Genomic DNA, 24,608 nt, shown 5'->3' on the forward strand with positions numbered 1-24,608 from the left:
AACACTACAACAAATCCATTCAAATAAATTATTGTTGGTTCAAAGGGCTTAATTTATTTTGAATTTGACTACATTCACTGAACAGTTTTGTTGTGGGATAGTAGCATTAAAGTAAATAAAATAAAATAAAGCTTACACATACATGCCTGAAATGGATTATTTATCTTGTTCATACCGGCTGACCTCACACCGACCCATGAGACAGTGAGACAGCAGTAATGTTTTGTCATATTGGGTTTCCTGCACAACGAGAGCACTTCAATTCTCCATATCTAATATCTGATGCTTTCAGAGAGGTCGGGGTCCTCTTATGTGCATAGTTCCACAGTCCCAATTTCCTCAGTAAGCTAATAAATACTGATCACACTTTCTGATCATAAACATCAAAGGAGAGCGAGCTCACTGTGTCACAGGGGTCCATTTGATTTAATGATGCATCGCTGTGGTAAATAAGTGCCTCTGCTTTTGGGAAATCTAATAGAAAACTATTACTGCTTGAACACAGCTCAACTGAGATGAAGGTCTGCGAGCCCAACGTAAATAAATGAACCTTATCAGAGGAACTCATCTCATACGTGATAGAGGAACAGAGGAATGAATGCAGATCAATATTAGGTGTATTCTCGCTGTTGGAGATAGTCGTAACAACAAATGACGTGCACTATCTGAGCGTCTCGGTGCACAGCTGGCGAATGGTAATGAACGACAGAAAGGTTGAGAGGATTTGTGGTGGTTATCTTTATAAACCATATGGATATCGACCAGATGAAATCTTCCTTTATTGTGGTGCGTTTTTTTTTTTTTTTTTTTATAAATAGCTTCACTAGGCACAGAAAACCTGTTCAACATCGAACCCTCTAAAGGCTGCTATAAGTGTTTATCATATTTTGTGTAATATATTTTATTACCAATATAGAAGGTTATTACTTTTTCCTTCAGGGACTAGTCATTTAGGGAAAGACATTGGGGAGCAGAAATTACCCAGTGTGCACCATCTACCAGTGACATAAGCATACAGACTAATATGCCTTCTCTTTCCATCTATCTGCAAATTACACATTTTTTATTTTTATTTAATTTACAAGTAATTTTCTGAACTAAACCATTCATGGTTTGTCTAGCATAATAAAAACTATAATGTGTCACCACCAGCACAGTTAGCTAAACTGCTTTTCCTGAAGATTTCTAAAGACACGATAACTTGTTATGCTTTACAGACATACAGACTGATTCTAAATATTTTGTATGGAAATCTTTTTTGTTTTTTTGTTTTTTTTGAAAAGTTGGTTGGACAAAACGGGGGAACAGGATCCAAATCACTACCATTATTACTAGTTGATTGTTCATTGCTATTAAATCAATAAATGTAAAGATAAGTAGAAATACTGGTTGCACTGAACAATGGTTAATTTGTTCAGTCCCAAACAGTGTTGTCATTGCTAACTGACAATGTTATAACATTTAGTGTTAATTGATATAAAACTGAAAAAAAAATACAAATTTAAATGTTACCTGACAACTAACTAGACTAATTCTAAATATTAAAGAATGCTATAATAATATAATAATAAAATAAAATGTAACATTTATATATTGGACTATAATATATTATAATATTCCAAAGAGTCAACTACATCATACATAATGCCCAAGAATTCAGAATCACTTCCTTAGAATCTAAGAACAGCTCAATGAAAGGGAATGCTTGGTTACATATGCTCTGTTACGGTGTCCAAGTCTTACAAGTCTAAGTAATGTCATTTCACACTGAAGTGTTATGTTGTTAAAACCAGAGCCACAGCTGGGGTGCAAGTTCATAATGCCAGATCACATCTATGTCTGATCACAGAGCTGAGGATATTCTACCGCACGGTCTTGATTAGAGCCAGCCATACAACCATATAATGTAGTGCTGATGTCATCGAGCCTTGGGCGGCACACTCAGAGCAATGTTCAGAGGACAGAGAAATGGAGGGGAGTGTCAGGGTGGATAAGACTCTGTTGCAGCACATTTCTTCAAGTCTCAATGGTCTCAAACGGCTGCAGTGATTCTGGTCATTCATGCCACACTACCATTCAAAAGTCTGGAGATCATCAAGATTGCTTTTATTTGACCAAATCATTTAGCAATATTGTGAAATATTATTACATTTTATAACTATATACACACACACACACACACACAATTTGGATAACTATAAGTTTTAAATGGCTCCAGATAAATAGAGGCTTGATGTTTCATCTTGACAAGATATTTTTCTTCCGTCTAAAACCAAACTACCTGTGCACTCGCATGTATATCTTTCCTTCTGTTTGATTGCAGGCAATAAAGACTGCAAACATCCTTCATAATGAGACTAATATACCCCAGTGGAGATTCAACATAAATGTTTTTCTATGATATATATATGATATAACATCGGTCTGCACATTACCCCAGCAATGTCATTTTATGTCCGTCGTCTAGGCATCTGGCAAAGTAACACATTGCCACTTAAGAGCTGATTCAATTTTATGGACCATAAGATGCAAACCTTTCCCAGTGCATAACTGAATAATTGATTTCCATATCAAGAAACATTGGATCTTTTTTTAGAAGCACTTGTTTTTGTGGATTTCCATTTCACAAAGGAACATTCAGGTAGAAGCCAAACCAGTCAAAATGTTTCCTCACCTGGATTTTGATCGGCCATGAGAAGTTGCTGACGTATACGTAGAAGGTGATGTTGGGATTGCTGTGAAAACTGAATTTCTCACAAGAGAAACTGTCTCTGTACTCTTTAATGTGGGTCTTGGACACGATGGGGATCTCTTCCCCAGAGATCGTCCCAGCTGTAAAGATTAAAGAATGTGATAGATTAATTCATACATAAATGAGGCATTCAGAAATGGCATTTGATACACCTCATAACTCCTCTTAATTTAAGTATTGACCATAAAGGGTCACAGATTGACCTTTGCATGTCGGAGGTGCATGTTGGAGGTTCTGCATACATAAACTTATTTATTCAAAACCCTGAGCAAAAACAAAAAATTATTTGCATATATTTATTGTGGAGTCTGAAAAAAATGATGCATGCTTAAAATTAAGTGTGACTGCCACTTACATTTTTCTGAGCTATTAAATAAGGGTGACTTAGAGCAATGCAAATCCAGTGAATTGCACCAGTAATCGCACCAGTAATCAACAATGCTAACCGGATACGGTTTAGCAATGTGTTGATGTTTTTATTCATGGAGAAAATGAGTTTTAAATCAACCTCTCAGTGTAACAATTTCATTATCTATTTTTAACATGAGAAACATGGTATAAAACCATAATTTAACAAAGAAAAAATGACTTGGAGGAGCTGAAAAGAAAAGCAGCCTTTGTCCTATTTTATCAAGACTTTGTAAACTTTCCTGAAGTTGTCTAGTGAAACGCTTAAGTCCTACCAATCGTCATTCCAAACCAGCTCTATGAAACAAAGCCCTCAAAATGACAACCCAAATGCAACTACGTGGCAATGTTTATCTTAATTGAAATCGTTCAGTGCTCCTGAAGACGCTGCAGCCCCAGAATTTCAGAGCCGCATGCAAGACTATTGTTAGAAGCCCTTCTCAGGGGAGAGTGTCTTTAAACAGAAAGACACCACTCCAAATAATAATTGAGGGGAGCTGGAAGGTCAAGAAGGAGAGGAGTGAACCTGTTAAAGAGGAGCGTGAATGTCAAAGTCACATTAAAAAAAAATTGGCTGGTGACTGTTTGGACGAAAAGGTGATTACAGAAATAAACAATAGAGGATAATGGCAACGTCCTTGAGTGTCTGTCAATTATAAAATACCCAACACACCCAGGAACACACTGCAGTCAAACAAGGAATGCATTAGCATCTCTGTGTCAGACCCATTAGGATATTATGCTAACATGAGAATGCATGCGACGGTCAACAAGGCACACATAACTGATTAGTAAGGTTGACTTGTTTACACCAGCATTCAAAACTTTAAGGTTAGTAAGATTTTTTTAATTTTATATAAAGAAAATCAGGTACTACTGTGAGATATTATTAAAATGTTTTAGTCTATGTTCACACTTGGCATCTTTTTTGAAGCTGCCAGCATCTGTTTTACATTATAATCCTATGGAGTAAACAGTGTTTTCAAAAAAAAGTCCTGAGCGCTTTTTAAAACCCTTCTGCAGCTCAGAACGTTTTTTTCAAGTAAAAAAAAAAAAAAATTCTACTTTTCTGAAAAATGCCCTACATGAAGTGCCTTTTTAAAATCTGACCAATGATAAGTGAGTGGCAAATAAGTCATGACAAAATCAAAAAAAATAAAAAAATAAAGGAAAAGACAGCCGATAGACAGATCGCACTAGTTTCGGAGCACAAGGAGTTGTATGATATGTGTACAAAACTACCTAGTCTAAAAAAAACATTTGTTGCCAGAGCTACTGGATTAAATTGTTGTAGCCACCATATAGTTTTCTCCCGTTAAATGTTGCGCTCCCACAACGTCGTTGTGAACCAACATTACCCTCCCTGTTAACTTAAAAAGCAGAAATTTCTGCAGCACACAGCGCTAGGCTGAAGTTGCAGCTGTTGTTATAGCAACAAAAGATGCCCTCGGCTGCTATTTGTAACCAAAACACCGCCAGCTTTTTCTTTAACTAAAAAAATGCTCGTCAACTTTTTGTTGTCAAAAAGATGCCAAGTGTGAACGCCCTTATTTTGTTATATTAAAATGATTTTTCTCCTGTGTTGGTAAACCTGAATTTTTAGCAGCATGTCTTTTTTTTTTTTTTAGGATTCTCTGATGAATATTAAGTTAAAAAGAACAGCAATTATTTGAAATAGAACTAGTCTGGAATGATAAAAATGCCTTTACTGTTATTTGATCAATTTAATGCATTCTTGCAGAATTGAAGTATTAGAATACTTAAAAATTTATTATTATTGTTTTATCTGGTGCTTTAAATATGCTGACAGCTTTTAGACTGTAAAACCACTTAAATGTTTATTGAATTGTGTCTCCTGCTTGTTGAGTGTGTGGCAACCTGCTGTTGAGTGTGTAAATGCAAAAAAGGAAAAATATTTGCCCAGCCAACATATTACTTTAATACTACAAAAGCAATAACTTTTCTGCAACAAAACAAGGGTAAATATTCAGCAGAGGAGAAGAGTAGTCAGTACCTGTTGACCCAACTGACCAAGTGATGTTCAGATTGAAGTTGTTTGATGCATTGATGGACATGTCCAAGTTCTTGCTGGTCTACAAAGTGGAAAGAGAAAATGAAGTTTCAGTATGGATTTATATGGTTTTTGACAATCTAACTGACAATCAGAAGACTTCTCTATGATAATCACAATCTGGTAAACCATTCGGTTGCTTCTGTTCTCAGATAAGTAGACTATGACTGACCTGCTCAGGAGTGGCCATGAAGTTAATGGCAGTGTAGTGCTGGTCATCTTCTTGAAGCAGACTGAAGGTGAACTGGTAATCAATCAGCAAGTTATCTGTTCAGATCAAAATCCTATTGTTAATACCAACATTTTACATCATTTAACTCTGTAAAGTTAATGGTTGAAAGTTGCCATTTAAACAACATCACGAAAGAGCTGCGCACATTCACTCTTACAATAAGAGGGCTACTTTGAAGAGCTACATGAATCATCAGTCACTTTAATTGCACTAAATTAATACCTCCTTTCTAAGTGTGTCATTACTTTAATAAGCATTCATTCTGATTAAGCTCAATTGTTTTTATGACATCTACAAGTATATGAAATCTACGCTTCTTAGTTACATAAAAGAACTTGTTATCTTTTACCAGAACTAGGCCTAAAGGTTTAAAAGTTTAAGACTAAACAATAAATTCCCAATTTTTGACCAGGAAGATACTAAGGTACAGTTTTTTTTTCTTTCTCAAGGTCTCTTAAAGCATTGTTTCAAAGACAAAGAAATGTCTGGATTTTTTTCTTAACTCCTGGGCTGTTAAATGACTGAATGCTGCCACAGGCATCTCTCAAAGAACAGCTGTTTGTGCGAATCACAATATGGCATTGTAAACATCTTTTTCACTCCCCATCAACTCGAATGTCTTTATAAGGTTTGAATCAATTCAGATGAGACATGGAAGCATCATAGTTCCACACATTTCCTATATTTTTGCTTGAAAGATCATGTAACTTTCAGACACAGAGTAGTGCTGATCTACAAATCAACTGCTATGAACATCAGTCCTTCTTTCCATTAACTCAGCCTTCCAGAAAGAACACTGTCACTTCTCAAACACACTTACTTACTTACCCTTATGTTGTTCTAAACCTGTATAACTGACATTCTTCTGTAGAATTTAAACAATTAAAAGATCATTTGAAAAACGTAAGTAACCAAACAGTTTTGGTTACCACTAATTATCTTATGAAAATATCCTATTATATTCAACAGAAAAGAAGAAAAAAATTAATTCCGAAGAAAGAGAAAAATAAGGGTAGCTAAATCATGACAGAATTTTATTTGTTTTGGTGGAAAGTATCTTATCCTTACCAAAGCTTCATTTATTTGATCAAAAATACAGTAAAAACAAAAATAATGTAACAATTAATCAAACCATTGAATGGTAGTGTATATAGACTTTTATTACGGTAAGCGTTTTATTTCTTCTTAACCCAAGTCTAGGGTCTCTTAAAAGTTGTTTTGAAATGTCTATAAATTGTCAAAAAAAACATGCAAAAATGGCTTGTGGTCGCTTCTGACTTTTTTCTTGTACACTGGATTAAGTGTCCTAAAATAAATACATTAATCTGAATCTACTGAACCAACTAAGGTAGAACACTGTAATGCTAAAATGGAAACATCACATTTCCATTTCAACATTAAAACACAACAGAAACCATAGCAATGCACTCCATTCAGGTCATTAAAGATGCTGCCCACTGCAAATACAAGGAGAGCTGGTCAGCAGGCAGAGTTTGAGTGCAAACCAATAGGAGAAAATGATGCATGAACAATAGGTCTTACTGGTCAGTTTAGTAAGTTTTTACAGGATCAATGTCCTTTGCTGGTGAGTCAAGTAACACTGACAGAACACACTGAGTGCGCTTGTGCTACTGCTGCTTCCGGAAATGCACAAGTCAGACCTTGCATGTGTGAGAAAGCTCCCACTTCCTACTGGATCCATATTCACCAAACTTCTGCTCTTGTGTCTTTAATTAGTTTGAATCATTTGCTTACACACTCTGACAGGGCTTGACGCTCTCACCAGTCTCATATCGTCACCTACGGCCCACTCTCCAGCAACACTTCCCCCTACAGGACACTATTTGAGAAAATACGGCTGCGTAATACACTTTTCTTCTAAATAGCAATTGAGCCAGAAGCCTGCGAGCACATGCACTTCACCTAACAGACGCACAGGGAGAGGAGTGGATGGAAATTGATTGATGAATTGAAGGCTTTATTTAATCCTGATTGATGACAACGGGGATAATGCTGGCCGGATTTGCAAATGGAGTGAAATTTGATGTCCTAAACGCTACTGACTGCATTTAGCCTTTTCAAACTCCATGATGACTGCTGATAGCAATTGCAAAAAAAGTGAAAGAGGAACACAGATGTATACCCAGAGAATACACAGTTTCTGATATACTACAAGACTGCCCCCTAGTGCTGAGCAGTTGAGCCCTGCACAAACAATCAAACATTGTTTGCTGCAGATCTTCCGAGATGCTCAAGAGATCTATCTCTACTTTTTGATTTCTGACAAATCAGAATGTCTCATCCACCGCTTTTATCTTGTTGTGTGGTTGTGCATCAGCGCATGGCTTCCCAGCATCGTAAGCCCCCGGAGTCTAATTTCATTAAATGGCAGACAGCCTCTCAGTTTGAAAGTGTCTGCAGAATCTGATGAATTTTCAAGGTACAACAGGATTACGTTAAGGTCAGAGTTCAGATAGAGCATACTCACAGTAACAGGTTCCTCGGAGGGGGTTGCCAAGGTAACGGTTTTCTGAATCGCAACTGCAGAGAGAGGAAAAAAAACCATTTAGATGAAGTGCATGAAGTAATGAGACAATGCGATATCTGATGCATGAATCTGAACATGCAAATGTCATAATAATTACTAAACACTAAAAATAAATAAATGGACTGTGAAACAAGAAAACAAAAAGGCTGTTACTCAATTTAAAATAAGAAAAATAAAATAAGGATCGAGACGTTTTGCTATTTAGATTTTTTGTTCTTTTTTTAGGGTTTAATATTTTTAGCAGGCGTATTTTTTTGTAGTTCGTATCTGTACATCTGTGCTTTTTTATGCATATCTATGTGCACATGCATATGAACATCCATTGTTTTTCCTAAAAACCAACTAGACAAACAATCATGTAGCTTATTTTGTAAATATGTTCTTTTGCATATGCTGAAAAACTTTGTTAAACACTGAATCTATTAAATATTGCAAAAATGTTCACTATTTATATTTACAGATCTTATTGTGAACAATTAATCCATGCACATTTCACTTAAGAAAATTTCTGACCTTAATCAAAATGTCATAACCAAACATCTCTCTGGTGACATATGCAGCACTTCTCCGAACCTCATATTCATATGCAAAGCCCATATCTCAAAAAACAATCAATAACCGATGCATATCCAAGTCCCTGCACAAAATTTATGGAAGCATATGGGTAGCATTATTCAATTTGGAATGTAATATGCAAAATGACAATGCAATATGTAAAATGGCAATGCATTTCTGTATTTACATTTACATTTTTCAATACATCTGTGCAACGTTTGGTGCATAATGAAAATGAAAATTGAATTACATAATTTTCATTTGCCATTTACTACACCAGTTTTAATATGTAAAATGAATATTAATTTTAACGCTTTATAAGTTGCAAAATTAAAATGAAAATGTATTACAGAAATGATTAGATATGTCTAACATGTTAAAGCAAAAACTGTGGCAAAATGATCATTTAAATGCTATTTTTCTTAATTGCATTAACACTCACAGTCAAGACACTTACGATTGCATTTTCATTCGGTGTCCCGCAATGAATGTAGCAAAACTCAATGTGCACATTGAAAATGCATTCCGAGCCGATCACGTGTCCCCGCCCTCGCACCACGTCAATCATTGTGTGAACAAGGCGGGGCTTACAGAAGGTCAGAGACTCAAGTCTCAAGAAGAGGATTCAATCAAGTGAGACAACATGGACAAGACAGTTGGTCCGTGTAAGTTTTGATCATTTCGGTTTATGGCTTCAATATTTCATTCGGACTTGTGGGCGGAGCTGAAACGCTGCTTTCATCTGATTGGTCGAATCGGATCGGTTTTCATCTGACAGCCTTCAGCTGAAATGTCTGAAACTACACTCACTGTTAATTAGCATAATATTTGAATCAGATGTAGCTGGGCACATAATTCGTGCTGCTGAGACCTGCAAATTATTTCTAGGTTGTAGTATTGCATGAATATTGTCCCACTGATAAAAACAGTGCAAATAGTTCTGTCCCTTTGGATAACAGTAAAGTGGAAATAAATATAGTTAAATTTATGAAATAAAATTAAATAGGATTTTTTGGGAAGGTAAGTCTGGCCAGTTATACAAGCAACACGAGTCGGACGAGTCTAAAGATATGAGCTGAATTGGGTGAAACATTAAAGTTCTAGTCTGTGTCAATTACTCTCATTATAAATAATAATAATAATGTTAACTGTATTTTTCGGTATAAGTTGCATCAGTCCAAAAATAAGTCATGACGAGGAAAAAAACATATATAAGTCGCTCTGGACTATATGTCACATTTATTCAAGACCAAGAGAAAACATTACCGTCTACAGCCGCGAGAGGGAGCTCTGGGGTAGGCTACAGGAGCACTGAGCAGCATAGAGCTAATTTTACTATTTTTATTTAGAAATGTAACTATATTCATTTTTACAATTATTTATTAATGTCACACACACACACATACCTAGTGCCTTATGACTTAAAAGATGAGAGTGGTAAATGTTACAGACATGGAACTGTTCAGTCTATTATTGATTTTTATTTCCACTTTACTGTTATCCAAAGGGACAGAACTATTTGCACTATTTTTATCAGTGGGACAATATTCATACAATACTACAACCTAGAAATAATTTGCAGGTCTCAGCAGCACGAATTATGTGCCCAGCTACATCTGATTCAAATATTATGCTAATTAACAGTGAGTGTAGTTTCAGACATTTCAGCTGAAGGCTGTCAGATGAAAACCGATCCGATTCGACCAATCAGATGAAAGCAGCGTTTCAGCTCCGCCCACAAGTCCGAATGAAATATTGAAGCCATAAACCGAAATGATCAAAACATACACGGACCAACTGTCTTGTCCATGTTGTCTCACTTGATTGAATCCTCTTCTTGAGACTTGAGTCTCTGACCTTCTGTAAGCCCCGCCTTGTTCACACAATGATTGACGTGGCGCGAGGGCGGGGACACGTGATCGGCTCGGAATGCATTTTCAATGTGCACATTGAGTTTTGCTACATTCATTGCGGGACACCGAATGAAAATGCAATCGTAAGTGTCTTGACTGTGAGTGTTAATGCAATTAAGAAAAATAGCATTTAAATGATCATTTTGCCACAGTTTTTGCTTTAACATGTTAGACATATCTAATCATTTCTGTAATACATTTTCATTTTAATTTTGCAACTTATAAAGCGTTAAAATTAATATTCATTTTACATATTAAAACTGGTGTAGTAAATGGCGAATGAAAATTATGTAATTAAATTTTCATTTTCATTATGCACCAAACGTTGCACAGATGTATTGAAAAATGTAAATGTAAATACAGAAATGCATTGCCATTTTACATATTGCATTGTCATTTTGCATATTACATCCCAAATTGAATAATGCTACCCATATACTTCCATAAAAATTATTTTCTTTTTACTAATCTGTTACACTCTGATGATGTATGTTGCAATACAGTACAAAGGTCGGTGGCTACTTATGTTACATTATAATATCCAGAAGAAAAAAATCAATCCTACTGCCACTATCATGCATCAAACCCATGATAACGTAGCCAGTACTTAGAGTTTGTATGATATCTGCATACTGCTACCATTTATACATTCTAAAAAAAAATTAACATTTCTTTTTAACCTCTAAATAGAAAAAATTGTAGTAAATTAACTAATTTATTTGTTGTATTTGTATCACAAAATGTTTGAATTTGTGTGGTGCCTGTGGTATCTTCGTCCCTTTCCATACTAAGGCAGATTATGTAATTCCACTCTGTTGTTGGAGTCCTTTATTTCCTCAGCTTCATTAGAGTGTGCCAGGAGACAGCCCAAAGCTTCCTCTACCTCAATCTCTAACACCCTAAACAATTAACACAGCGCTGTCGGCCCAGCTCTCCACCAGCCTAAGCAGATTACACATCCGGTTGCTCTTCTGAGCCAGGAACTGACGGTCCAATTAGAGTCTGCATTCATTTGAGAGCACAACTCGCTCACTCTCTCTCCTCACAGCAAACTCGCCACTTAGTTTCTACAGAGGGAGTTCACTTTCGATTCACGACATTGTCCTGTAAGCGTATCTGAAGTGCAAATGCAATCAATCATTAAAGCCACTTTTAACAAATAATGAAGGTATGTTATAGTTAATGCAGAATGCCGGGTTCTGGACTAGTTACTATGGAGCGAATCTAACACAATGCTCCCAGTTCACATGCATTACATGTGCAGTTCAACCAAATTTGGCTTTAGGGTTTGTAATGAATGTAATGCAATAAAATATGCATGAAATCATAAAAAAAAAAAGTTTTCTATTGAGTTGTCCTCTCAAGTTACATGCAAAATCAAACAATCCGATTCACAAACAAATCCTGCAACTGAGTTTTGTGCTTTTTACTTAGTGCTTTGGCAAAACATAATTAAGCATATAATAAGTTATAATAATTAAAACATAAAAAGCCATAATTATGACAAAATGTCAATTAAGTCAAAATGTTTTAATGAATTTTTATCCTACAATTATGACAGCGTCTCAAAATTGCAACTTTTTATTTCATAATTGTCATATTCTTTTACCAGCATTTTTTATTTTCTCATAACTTTCTATCTTATAATTTCAATTTATGTCATTTATGTCATGTTTTATATATACATTTTTTTTAAGTTAAATCGCATAATTAGTATGACTTAGTATGCCATCAGTGACTTTTGTGTCATAATTATGACCTTTTATATCATCATTTTATTTTACTTTTCAATTTACAGTATTTTATTTATCAAAGCATTTTTTGTTGTTGTTTGTTTGTTAGTTTTTTAGTTTTTTTATTTTTTTTTTTGCTGAAATGGGCTTCCATATTTATGTTCTGTTTACTTAGCCGTTCATTTATTCAGGAGCAATTTTGATTTATGAATCAAACAGAACTGGGAAAACTGGATCGACATCCAGCCATGTGAATTATTTTTTTTTTTAAACATTTACCTTTTAAATACACCTACTAGTCTGCACTATCCTCACAGTTAAAAATACACAGACCTCCATCTCATACTGTAAATATATTTGCCCTTAGCTTGCAGGGATCCACCTTTATCATAAGGAGCTGAAGCATTCATATTGTTTTTTCTGAGAGTTGGTGATAAATATGAGAGGACAAGGTAGAGTACAGTTTTACCACGGTACAGAGGACACAGGACAAACTGCACCACAGGCATTTTAAAACCTCTGCATATCAGTCCCCTAGCCTTTAATCTGGATGACATTTCAAAAATGACTATTCTCCCTCACCCATACACTGCAAATCAGAAGGAGAGGTTTCCAACGTTCATGCCCACATATACACAATGTACTCCGTGAGGGCGGTGAAACATAATGCACTCTTACTCTCAGTATCTTAATTTAATCTCCAGTGAGAGTGCACCTACACGCTGTGCATGCTTTAATGCACTCTCAGTAGTGCCATAATTTGATCCCCATTTGGGTCACACCTGGAGTGCCACAACACACACAACACACTCCATGACACTCTATCAAGATGATGATGGACTCTACAGTAATCAAGCATGATTTGGCTTCAAATTGCATCAATTTTCTTTCTTTAATCATGTGTATCTTTTCAAATATCTCTCGTTGAGCTGTCGTCTGATAGCAAAGGAGAATGACGTGATGCTCTGAAGTCTTGATCAGGACTGTGAAAGGAAACTTTGAATTGCTCTTTCACAATGTCAGCGCACTAAAAGGGGGTCGGCGAGCGATCACTGCAGCACATCAGGTCTTTAATCAACCATTTTGTGTGTGATAGTATTTGTGCGTGACAAAAATGGTCTTCATTACGGACCTCGTTACGTAGGATGGGTAATGGCATCTGTCCGCTTTGAGTAATGAAGGAGAGAGAGAACAGAGTGAGAAGGAGAGGAATAAACAGGAAGTGGTAATGCCGTCTCGACTGCAGCCTGTGCACTCATTTGTCCTTGTGATGAAGACACGCTTGAATACATCATCAACGGACCTGGCTTGGCCTGATTGGGTTACACACAATTAAAAACAAGCATCTCCCATTGTGTACACGATCACACACGCACAAAATGAAATGACAAAAAAAAGTGTGTGTGTTTTAAAAGAGAAGCTTCTGCCAACACCTTAGATATCATACACAGCAGAATGCTGGGTTGAAATAGATTTTCTATATAATTTGAAAAGCAAAGTACTTCTGATTATTGATCACTTCAGTTGTTTAGAGCTCATAAACATTAATTGTTAATACATTAAGCAACACTGCTGTGTGAGTTTGATTCACTAAAAAGAACTAAATCTCTTGTTCAGGAATCAAAACACATTTTTTATTATTTTTTTTTAACAAGAACCAACTCATGAGAGCTGCTTGTTCAGTAATTGGTTCAAACTATTTTGATTCACTAAAGAGAACTACTTGCTTGTAAGAGTCACTTGCTCAGAATCAAGATATACTGATGATACTGCATGTTTCTGATTCACTAATAAGACTGAACCCATTAAAATAACCTACCTTATTCTGTAATTGAATTATACTTGTCATACCATGCTTTTGATTCACTAAAAAAAAGAACCAGTTCACAAGAATTAATCATTTGGGAATTGAACTATACTGGACATATTACATATGTTTTTGCATAGTAGATTGAATTGTAATGTTGTAATTTATAGTATACTGCCAGAGCAGTTTTGTATTGAAGAGAAATATGCAAGAAACATTCATGTAAACAAAACCGAACTTAACAATAACAGTTTTAACAATGGAACCAGTAAAGCAAAGGAAACATGCCTTCTATGATGACTTCTCCTGAGACATTACCTTACTACAGTGTACAGCTGTAGCTAGCATTGCTTCTGATGAAAATGTGCTGTGGTGCCAAAATATACAGTGTGAAAAGAGACCTGCAGGGACAAAGGACACAGCTTCCTGTTTCCTGCCATAAAACTGTTAAAGCATCAAGTAAGACCTTCCAGGAGCTGCACACCTCTTCATATCCCAGAACTGCACGTCAGCCTATAACAAAGCATCTGCTCTTAAGAGAGCACAACAAAGGTGCCACCATCCACTGCTGTAGCTCTGAATGCAATACAGCAGCCCGGATTTCAAGCTGCGCACAAGCTTCTGTTTCTGTGACTGAAGCAACTGAGTGGGAAATTCAGTTCACACCCACGTCTCCTAAATAAGCATGACTGGTCAACCCACTCCTTACAATTTCTGCATGCACATATAACAATGCAGTGAGTGAAGCACTTGAGTTTCATTATTCTCAAAGAGAATTGGTCTCTCTAATAGTCACAAACACACGCCAGCACACTCCCACACCTAACATCCACCTCCATTAGTGGTATTAAAGTGTGTGCACAAATGCAGACAAAATATGCTGCGTCTGCAGGTCAGCTTTAGCCGAAATTGTGAGGACACAAAGTCAAGCTAAATGGAATGCAGGGGGCTTAATGATTAAAGGGCTGTGGAAGTATTAACTAAACAGGGGAAAGATCCAGGACAACCTCAATTGGGTTTAAGAAAAAAATATATATATTATTAATTACTGAACAAGTATATTAACGTATTACTTAAACGAGCATTTATTATATATATTAAAACAAAAAGTCTTGGCATGTATTTGTTTATATAAGAATATGATTGCATGCAGCATATGTACTTACAGCTGGCATTGGTCGCCTTTGATACCCTTGGTGGTGCAAAAGCATTTTCCCGTCAGCACCTGGCACACGTTGGCATGGCCATTACATTTACAGGCTGAAGAAGAAAAAGTGAGAGGGGACAAGACAAAACCGGGAGGATGAGAAATGTATAGAGATATGTAAAGATAACAGAAGGGGGAAGGAAAGAGAAAAAACATTGTGTGAAAACAAACACAGAAGTACAAGACTGATTTTACAAATACAGCTTAGCAGCTTAAACATGATTTAATTATGAAACGCGCTTCAATTGAAAGAAAATAGGTTGATTTCAATAAGGAATGAGGTCTTTTTATCTAATACTATAACAGAGCAATTCTGGAAAACTTCAGTGACACCATATAAAATAGAAGAAACTGTATCAAATAAAAACAAATACAAATGACTTAACTGACTTAAACGTAGTCAAACAAGCTGACTAAAACAGTGAGATCAGCTCATAGGTGGTCCCTCTATTCTCAGATTTGTTCACAGAGAAGAGAGTTTCAGCTGCATTACATTAGAACATCATGTTACTGTCCTTAGGCAACATCAGTGATGGAAATCAAAATAATAAATTACAATCCTTAACCACAGAGGTCAATGAACAAACAAAATGGAAAATAATGTGTGCATTTGAAAAAAAAAAAAAAATTATATATATATATATATATATATATATATATATATATATATATATAGACACACACACACACACACACACACACACACACATACAGTACCTGGCCATGGCTATAATATATGAATTTAGCAGTATAAGCTAAAAAAATATTAAAAATTAAATAATAGTTTGAAATATAATGTGTAAATAACCAATCTACACATTTATTTCAATTTTATAAATTTACTTACAAATATATTTTTTAAATATTATATAATTTTTGTTGTTGTATTTTATAATATAGACTACCGTTCCAAAGTTTGGGGTGAGTGATATCTTTTAATGGTTTTGAAAAAAGTTGAACTTGTGAATAATACTGTATGTACAAACATATATTGTATAACATGTAAAGTGGTCATATAAAACAACAAGTTGCCAAACTCTATATTGGCATTACTGCCATTAATGTGTTAATATGTTAGTGTATTTGTGGAATCTGGATGAAATTTGTCTTTTTGGACCTGGGAGAAAGTTTTGAGATAAGAGTTTCAAAAGCATGAGGACAATTTCACTTATTATATGACTCACTTCAAGATCACCAGTTCTGAAACTCTGCAAAACGGGCACATTTCAGTTCAGAAGTTTTTTGCCACTTACAAAAACACTATCTTTAAGTGCCCCAGTCTTTTAACTGTACTAAAATCCATTTCCGCCTTTTTTGAGCAGTGGACTATAATTATTTCTAAAATAAGCTTTAATTCTACACACGCTCTTCAGGCTGCACTAACATGGCTGCAGATCACTGGGCTGACAGGCTTTTTTCCGCTGTGCTAAACATACATGACAGCATGCATAGGACCAATTCTATCCTGTCTCTAAAGCCCAGAATCCTGTAGGTCGTATATCAAAGGTCTATGCTGGTGTGCGTATGAACGCCTTTTGTAAGCTGGTCTGCTTTTAAGAAGGAATATGAATATCATATTTCTCAAGAAAATGGGAAACATGATAGTGCCTAATGTTTGCAGGCCGCAGTTTCAAAACTGATGTCCCATCAAGCATTAAACTAAAGGAGGCCTTGGGCAAAACTACACAAAAACATTGAGGAACACAACAAATCCATTTACATTTAAAAATGTGTTGTAAATAAAACATGAGACCTCTTAGAATCACACTTTTAGAAGGTTTAAACTGGCAAATGTTTTGTTATGGCTAGCTCTTAGTGTTAAAAGTCCTGGTGGGAGTGTTGTCTCATATCTATGAGCATAATGGTCTGTGACAGCATATCCCGTTTCTTCTAGAATCATAGGCAAATGCTGTAAACCGACATCTCCAGGGCAAAAGAGAAAAAATGTGAGTGCTTGTCTGTGTGTGATCTTGCCCCTCACCTCTGGCAGTGCAACCACCTCTTTGACCTCAACATTCATTTCCCAGTGTGCTCTTTTCTCCATTACTAAGCTAAATGGTCTATCAAAATGCCCAGTTAGTAGCAGGTGCAACTATTCTCACCTTGACACTTTCCGCCGTTGGTTGGGTCTCCATGGTATCCGGGCAAGCATGTTTCGCAGTGAAGCCCAGTGGTGAGGTTACGACACTGCTCACACACGCTGCCATTCACACACGTGCTGTGGCCATTGCACTGGCATGCTGGGAAATAAAAGGAATTTTTACAAATCTTGATGTCAGAGATGACTCAATTGACCTATTGGTAAGCCCCTCTCCTCAAACGCAGATGAACCAATGGCAGTCGAGGATCAGTGAAAGGGGCAGTGGAACTAGGACATCTGTAGGTTTCAGCGCCATAGAGAAACATCGGAAGATCCGAAGCTCGCATCGTTTTTATGGGGTTCATGCTTCAAAAATCGATATGCCTGGATTACTTGTAACAGTGACTCCAGGTATCCTGAGAGGACAGGCAATGGAATTGATTTTATTCTATCTCTTAAAACCAAACAAAACGGAGCCAAATGTCCCAAAGTGTTCACCCCCAATACCAAAGAAGACAAAAATGTTTGTTTTCTGGTTGTCTCATTAAGTTACAATTTTCATCTCCTCAAGCAGAACATTCATGTCATATTGTGCTACAGAAAGGTATCGCTGGCTAGAAGTATCTAACGTTAAAGTTAGTGAGTGTCAAAAACACATAAACGAAGGTCTACATTTCACAGTTTCTTCATATTAAAAGAGTTAAATGTAAATTGATTTAATTGTACCCTGCAATACATGAACGGTGTTGATCCAGGATTATGTCATGTGCGATCATGATAACCGTAACAGGCTTCTTCCACTTGCGTTGTGATCTGTAAACCCTGGCTTCCACATTAATACCCACACTATTTATTTTAAAACATTTTATACATCCCTCCTTGCACTTGAATGGTGGTCCTCCTGTGTCCAAAATGTATCAAAAAGATATAGGCTTTTCACACTGACAGCTGTCATTGTAAGACAGTTATCAACTCCGTTTGTTTGTTTGAGTCCACAACAGTATCTAAGATGGGCGGGGCTTACCGATAGGTCAATTGAAAACTAAAGGATATTGAAACTTTTAATGCCTAGAACTCCCAAATATAATGATCCCCTGGTGAGGGATCCCTTTCCAAAAATATGAAACAGCTACATATTTTCATGTTTAAAACCCATTTATATTGTGTAAAAATGCGAAGATTGATACTTTACAGACAACACAATCATTTGTATATATTGTCAGTGTCCTAAAGTAAATTACATTTTTATTAGGGAAATACCTACAATTTTCAATTACAACAATAAATAAATGCATAAATATATAAAGTTTGGGGTCAGTAATATTTCTTAATGTTTTTAAAAAAAGTTTCTTATGCTCAACAAGCGTTCTTGTACATACATGTAATATTTTAATGGATAACAGGAAACTTTTTTCAAGATTATTTGATGAATCGAAAAGCTACTTGCATTTATTGAAAAAATATTTTATTAAAATAGCACAGTCACTTATGATCAGTTTGAATTATGATCAATTTGTCACCATTTCTGATCACTTTTTCTTTCTTAAAACAGTACATTTATCACTCATCATTTACTGTTACTAAACATATTTCGTTAATATCTTATATACATATGTTAACAATTACAGCCCTAAAAAAATACATGTGATCATTTTGTTCTATATTTTTTTTTTTGCAGATCACCTTGCACTCCTGCCCTTCAGTCTGAAAACCCCTGGTGGAACAAACTTGCTCTTTAAAGGTCAAGTGTGCACGTGATTGTCAAAATGTGGGTGGTTCTCACCAGGGCACTGGATGAAGGCCCACTCAAAGCCTCTGTCTTTTGGGCACAGCCCCGTCTCCAGCACCATGTCTTGGCTTTGTTTTGAGGGGCTCTTCATGGGTCCGCGATACGAACCCTCCATGCACTGTCCTCGGCCGGTGTTACTAGGGTCCCCACACCAGCCGCAGTCAGGCTGCTCCAGACACAGACCACATGTACGCAAACCAGAGCAGTTCTGAGCTGCAATGACAGAGAAAAGAGAGAGATGAGAAGCCGAAGAGAAAAAAGCCAGCAAATTCTGAGAAATAAACATTGAGAAACAACAAAGACGCGCTTAAATGATACTTTCAAGCTCTCACGGGGCATATCACTCCACTGACTGAGTAATATGCTCTCAAATACCACCAGAAAGTTCACTCTCCCTAAAGAGCACATCACAGCCATATGCGTCAGTCTCTTTCAGTTTGATCCACCTCCCCGGCAGCCAAATCACATCTCTGAGGATCTCAGACCACGCAACAACAAGCATTACACGCAAAGTGTATTCAGGGTCAATATGATGGCAGCAGTAACAGCGAAAAAGCACAATGTTAGTCATTACGCTGGCAAGAGTTCATGGATTCTCAGCTGCAGGAGTTGACAGATCCTCAACAGCACCATATGATTTGATTCGGCATGCAAAGAAAAAAAATCATTTGTTTAGGAGTGAGGAAATGTCTAGACGGGATAGACGTGGAAAGACAACTCTGAGACAGATTACATCCTTGCTGATTCAAATAGTGAAAGTACATGATTTCACCGACATTAATTTATTGGCACCAAGCAAATTAAAAGAACAGGCTTTACAGACAAGATGCACATTTAATATAGCATGTGATTTATCGTGCCCTACTCATAACAATTTGAAATTAATTAAATAAATTACCTAAAATGAGTCGCTAACACCATTTCATGTTCATTAGCACCCAAAACACTTAGTTATGATACCTAATGTGGCCATGCCAACAGGCAACTGTTGAGAGAGATGAGGATGAGGAACAAGTCAAATGGTTCATCTCCAGTAATGCGACAAGGACATGGTACAAACCGACTGTAAACAAATGACCTTCAGCTCACCCAAGCAGCGACAGAAGCCCCCAGATTTAAGACCGAATTTATCAGACTGTTACAATATTGGGGTCGACACACACACAAGCTCCCCACATCCCAGTGCAAATCACTGCCACCTAAAAGTGTGAGTCAAACTCATCCATGCATGCTCTGACAGAGACAAAGCACCCTGAAGAGAAAAAGAGGAAAAAAATACGAGGAGAAGCATGAAACAAAAATAGATCTTTAAAATGGCGCTGACACAGTCCGAGGCTTATGGCAGAGCAGTTGAAATGTTAAGTAACCATCACTCGGACAGAGAGACACATTTTGGTGACAAAAAGCCAGACAGATTTGCAGAATCGTACCACCTCCTTCTGGCGGAGAGCTTTTAATTCATTTTCCATCAGACTGAGCATAATGGAAGTTCTATCAGTAAGGCTAGGCCTGTCATAAAAACAGACTACAGTCGGAGAGTGTCCGTGTCCCCTGTACGCTTACCTCACTGTCTGATAGGGTGAAATAAGACATTATGAGCACTTAAAGTCTTTAGTCTGAGGGACAAAGATGGCATAACACAGCTCTGTAGCAAATCAATTGTCAGTAAACAAAATGCATTTCAAACACACCGAATGTAAATGTGAATGCAAAGTGAAAAATCAGCAACATTAAGGTATTTGAGGAATGTCAAGGCCTCTTTTTAATATTCCCCGACGAACGTTTATGCCAAATTATGTCGTTTCCTTAAAGTTTTCATCACTTAGCGTGCCAAAGTGTACCATAAGCATCCATTCTTGAACGCCCAAGAGGGACGAGCGAACGCTTAGGCAGACAAATTGAAACACTAATTGCACATTACAGGCGGATCAGAGGCCAAGCAGTTCAGCTAATGGGATGAAACAACAGATCTGATAGAGATGAAGAACTCACACAACCCAGGACGCTGACAGGCAATGATTGGTTGCATCTTTCTCTGAAAGACTCCGCAGAGCAACTTTCTCCTCAGTAAAAAGGGTATACTCAAACTGAAGCACTGCCATGAAAAAAGGCTATGGGGTTTCTGGAGAAAAAAGCTCTTGTAATTCAGCTTTAATTTTAACAAACAAAATGTCTTAACAAAAGTCCAAAAGTATTCAGATAAAATAACAATTAATTATATAATTGTTAATTAAACAAAAATAAAAATAAAAATAAATTTACATTATAAATGCACACTACAAATACTTCAAATGTTTGGGGTCAGTAACACTTTAGAATAATCTATTAGTTCATTAGGTCCATTAGTTAATGTTACTCAACTACTTTAGTTAACATGATCTAAGCAAGAACAATCCTTCTCCAGCATTTATTAATCTTAGCTGATGTTAATTTCAACATTTACTCATGCATTATTCACATCAAAAGTTGTGCTTGTTAACATTAGTTAATGCACAGTGAATAAGCATGCTAACTAACAATGAATAACTATTTTTATTAACTAACATTAACGAAGATTAATAAATACAGTTATAAATGTATTGTTCATTGTTTGTTCGTGTTACTTAATGAATTAACTAACATTAACTAATGGACCATTATTCTAAAGTGTTACCGACTTTTTTTTTTTTTTTTATGTTTTTGAAAGAAGTTTCTTGTGGTCACCAAAGCTGCATTACTTTGCTACATTAAAAACAATACTGAAATATTATTACCATTTAAAATAACAGATTTCTATTTTAATACATTTTAAATTACATTTATTTATATATGGCAAAAACTGAATTTTCAGCAGCCATTACGCCAATCTTCAGTGCCACACGATTCTTCAGAAACCATTTTATTTTATTTAGTGTTTCTTATTTTTGAAAACTGTTATGCTGCCTAATATGTTACACATTCCAGTTTCTTTTCCTCCTCAAAATCAGTGCGGAATATGTAAAGAAAAAAAAAAGACCAAAGATAATCTCTGGGGCAGATTATAAGCAGTAATGGCCACTACATGTAAATTAAATACTCACACAAGCAGTCTCCTGTCTGCCACTCCAGACACTGGCCGTAGGGAAAGGAGATGACGTAGGCATTGGAGTCCACGCAGCGTTTGGTGCTTCCACACCACATGCACTCCATGGCCTGGCTGGTGCAGTTCTCACAAGAGGTACGCAGAGAGCAGGGCGTCTTACACGGGCGGGCGTTTTGGTTCGGGCTCACTACAAAGGAGGAAATATGTATGAGATTGCTGAAAAGGGAATATGTATGTACTGTATCTTATTAGCTTATTTCCAAGCGTTCACTAAGAGTAAAAGGGAAACCGAGACCCACCGACTGGTTTTTCACAGATGAGGCCGTCTGTGTTGGCGGTGCAGGGATTGGCCCTGAGGCCAGAGACCTGAGCTCTCTCCAGGTAAGCACAGAAGCCTGAGTCATTGGGCTCACCAGGCAGCCACTGAAGAGAGGTGTTAGTGAATGGAGACATGTCCTCCCAGCCCCAGTATGACACATTGATCTTCCTCAGGCCAACCCATGGGGACAGTTTCTGCTGGACAAACGCAATGAGTCACGCGAATAAAATTAGGGGTCCCACTTTATATTAGGTGGCCTTAACTACTATGTACTTACATAAAAAAATAAGTACTGTACTTATTGTGTTCATATTGTATTGTAAAACACTTTTGCTGCTATTGAGGTGGGATAGAGGTAAGGTTAGGGAGAGGGTTGGAGGTATGGGTAAGTTTAAGGGTGGGTTAAGGTGTAAAGTATGGGTCAACAGTGTAATTATAAATGTAATTACAGAAATTAAATAGGGATGTAATTATATGTCTTTTTTTTAATACAAGTACAATGTAAAAACATGTATGTACACAATAAGTACATTGTACTAAATTATTAATTAAAATGTAAGTACATAGTAGTTAAGGCCACTTAATATAAAGTGGGTCCAAATTAGGAACTAAAATTCTTCCACAGAAATATTATGAAACTTGGAGTTTGCATCCTTCGGCTCTTAAATGTTTAAACTAGCAAAGATTAAATTAATTTATTTTAAACACACATTAATGTGTGCTGTCCAAGTCTCACATGTGTGTGCGCGCTATCACCACCCAGGGTGATGACGGAATAAATGACTGCTCATATTCCAGCATACGGCATTCGCATTGAACAAGAGTGATTGGTTTGTCCAATTTTTTTTTTTTTTTTTTTTATAATTGCTGTTTTTTTACGTGTTATCTATAACAAACCATATTACAGATGCATTGTCAGATTTAAGTTGAACCGTGATTCCAGCGCGTGCCGAACCGTGTGTGGAGAATCGAACGGTTCGATTTTTTTTCAAACACACAAACACAGTACGGTACACATATATATATATATTAGTGCTGTCAATCGATTAAAAAAAAATTAACTAATTAATCGCACAATTTTTTTAAATTAATCGCGATTAATCACGATTAATCGCAATTAAAAGACTGAAACTTTTTGGATATGTAAATGTAAAATGTAAATAATTAATGTAAACTCAAGACAAAGAAACTATTTAAATTCAAAATATGATTGTTTATTGGAATTTATGTTTAACTTGTAACACAGATTTTCTCATGTAAACAACATACCTGCAATAAACCATCAATATCCTCCAAATTAACTGTTGGCTTGAAAGCCATATTTATTACAGAAATAAAAACACAGGCATGTAAGTACCATTTGAATTTCAAAACAATCAATGCCAATAAAAAACAAAAATGATTTCCATGTTGAATTCTAAGTGGACTGCAAAAAAAATCCAAAGTATAGTCATTGCCAGTGCTTTAAGTGGGCCAGTACGCACTGGTACCGCCACTTCCAAATATAGCTCTTGAGCGTACCGCCACCTCTCCGTGCGCCCAGAACGTGCTTGTAAGCGGTACGCTCATTTGGACCATCTGTTTTAATAGAGGTTTTAATCTTTTACCTGCCCTGCCGATTTTCAGAGCGCCCTTCACAATGCAAGCTTCCTAATTCATCCCACCCAGAGCAGAAACTGCATTACCCATTCAGCCTTAAGTTATACAAGTGAATAGCGCATGTGTCGCTTTTCCCACTGTTAAGTGTCAACAACTCAACGTGGCCGGAGAAGGTGTGTGAAACTCGTTGTGAGTTATACTAAAGCAAAATCTTGAGTATTTATTGTCTGATAAACATTAAAAACTGTCTGCGGAGGTTGAGTCGTCCTGCAGCCCCCGCTGGCTGTTCATTGGCTGCAGCATCTTTTTTCTAAGTTCTAAAAAAATACCGTAGACGGCAAGGCACAAATTTAGATATTCATTTATCTAATTAATCTATAGCCTATGCACAAAGACAATATGATCTTTTTGTCCCCTTTTTGTTTTAAAGCTTGATGAAGAGAGAGAGCGCAAGTTGCTGCAGCTGCGAGGAGGACAGTGATGCGCGCGTACAAGAGTGATTGACAGTTCGCGGCACTGTGTACAAAAAATACT

General features: G+C 36.5%; 1 protein-coding gene across 2 annotated transcripts in view; it reads right to left on the bottom strand.

Moving 5' to 3' along the window:
* The window catches only part of atrnl1b (attractin-like 1b), an 88,206-nt gene that overhangs the window by 42,099 nt on the left and 21,499 nt on the right, over positions 1-24,608 (bottom strand). The window contains exons 16-24 of one of the 2 annotated variants that reach the window (XM_026276392.1): positions 22,456-22,669; positions 22,155-22,343; positions 19,090-19,308; positions 17,329-17,466; positions 15,186-15,279; positions 7,952-8,004; positions 5,404-5,498; positions 5,175-5,253; positions 2,675-2,832 (exon numbers count right to left, since the gene is read on the bottom strand). In XM_026276392.1, coding sequence (XP_026132177.1) covers positions 2,675-2,832; positions 5,175-5,253; positions 5,404-5,498; positions 7,952-8,004; positions 15,186-15,279; positions 17,329-17,466; positions 19,090-19,308; positions 22,155-22,343; positions 22,456-22,669 — 1,239 coding nt within the window. Of the gene's footprint in view, positions 1-2,674; positions 2,833-5,174; positions 5,254-5,403; positions 5,499-7,951; positions 8,005-15,185; positions 15,280-17,328; positions 17,467-19,089; positions 19,309-22,154; positions 22,344-22,455; positions 22,673-24,608 lie in introns of both variants that reach the window. The other variant, XM_026276391.1, reaches the window with a different exon arrangement.

This window comes from Carassius auratus, chromosome 12, assembly GCF_003368295.1.
Source record: "Carassius auratus strain Wakin chromosome 12, ASM336829v1, whole genome shotgun sequence".
Classification (NCBI taxonomy): Eukaryota; Metazoa; Chordata; class Actinopteri; order Cypriniformes; family Cyprinidae; genus Carassius; species Carassius auratus.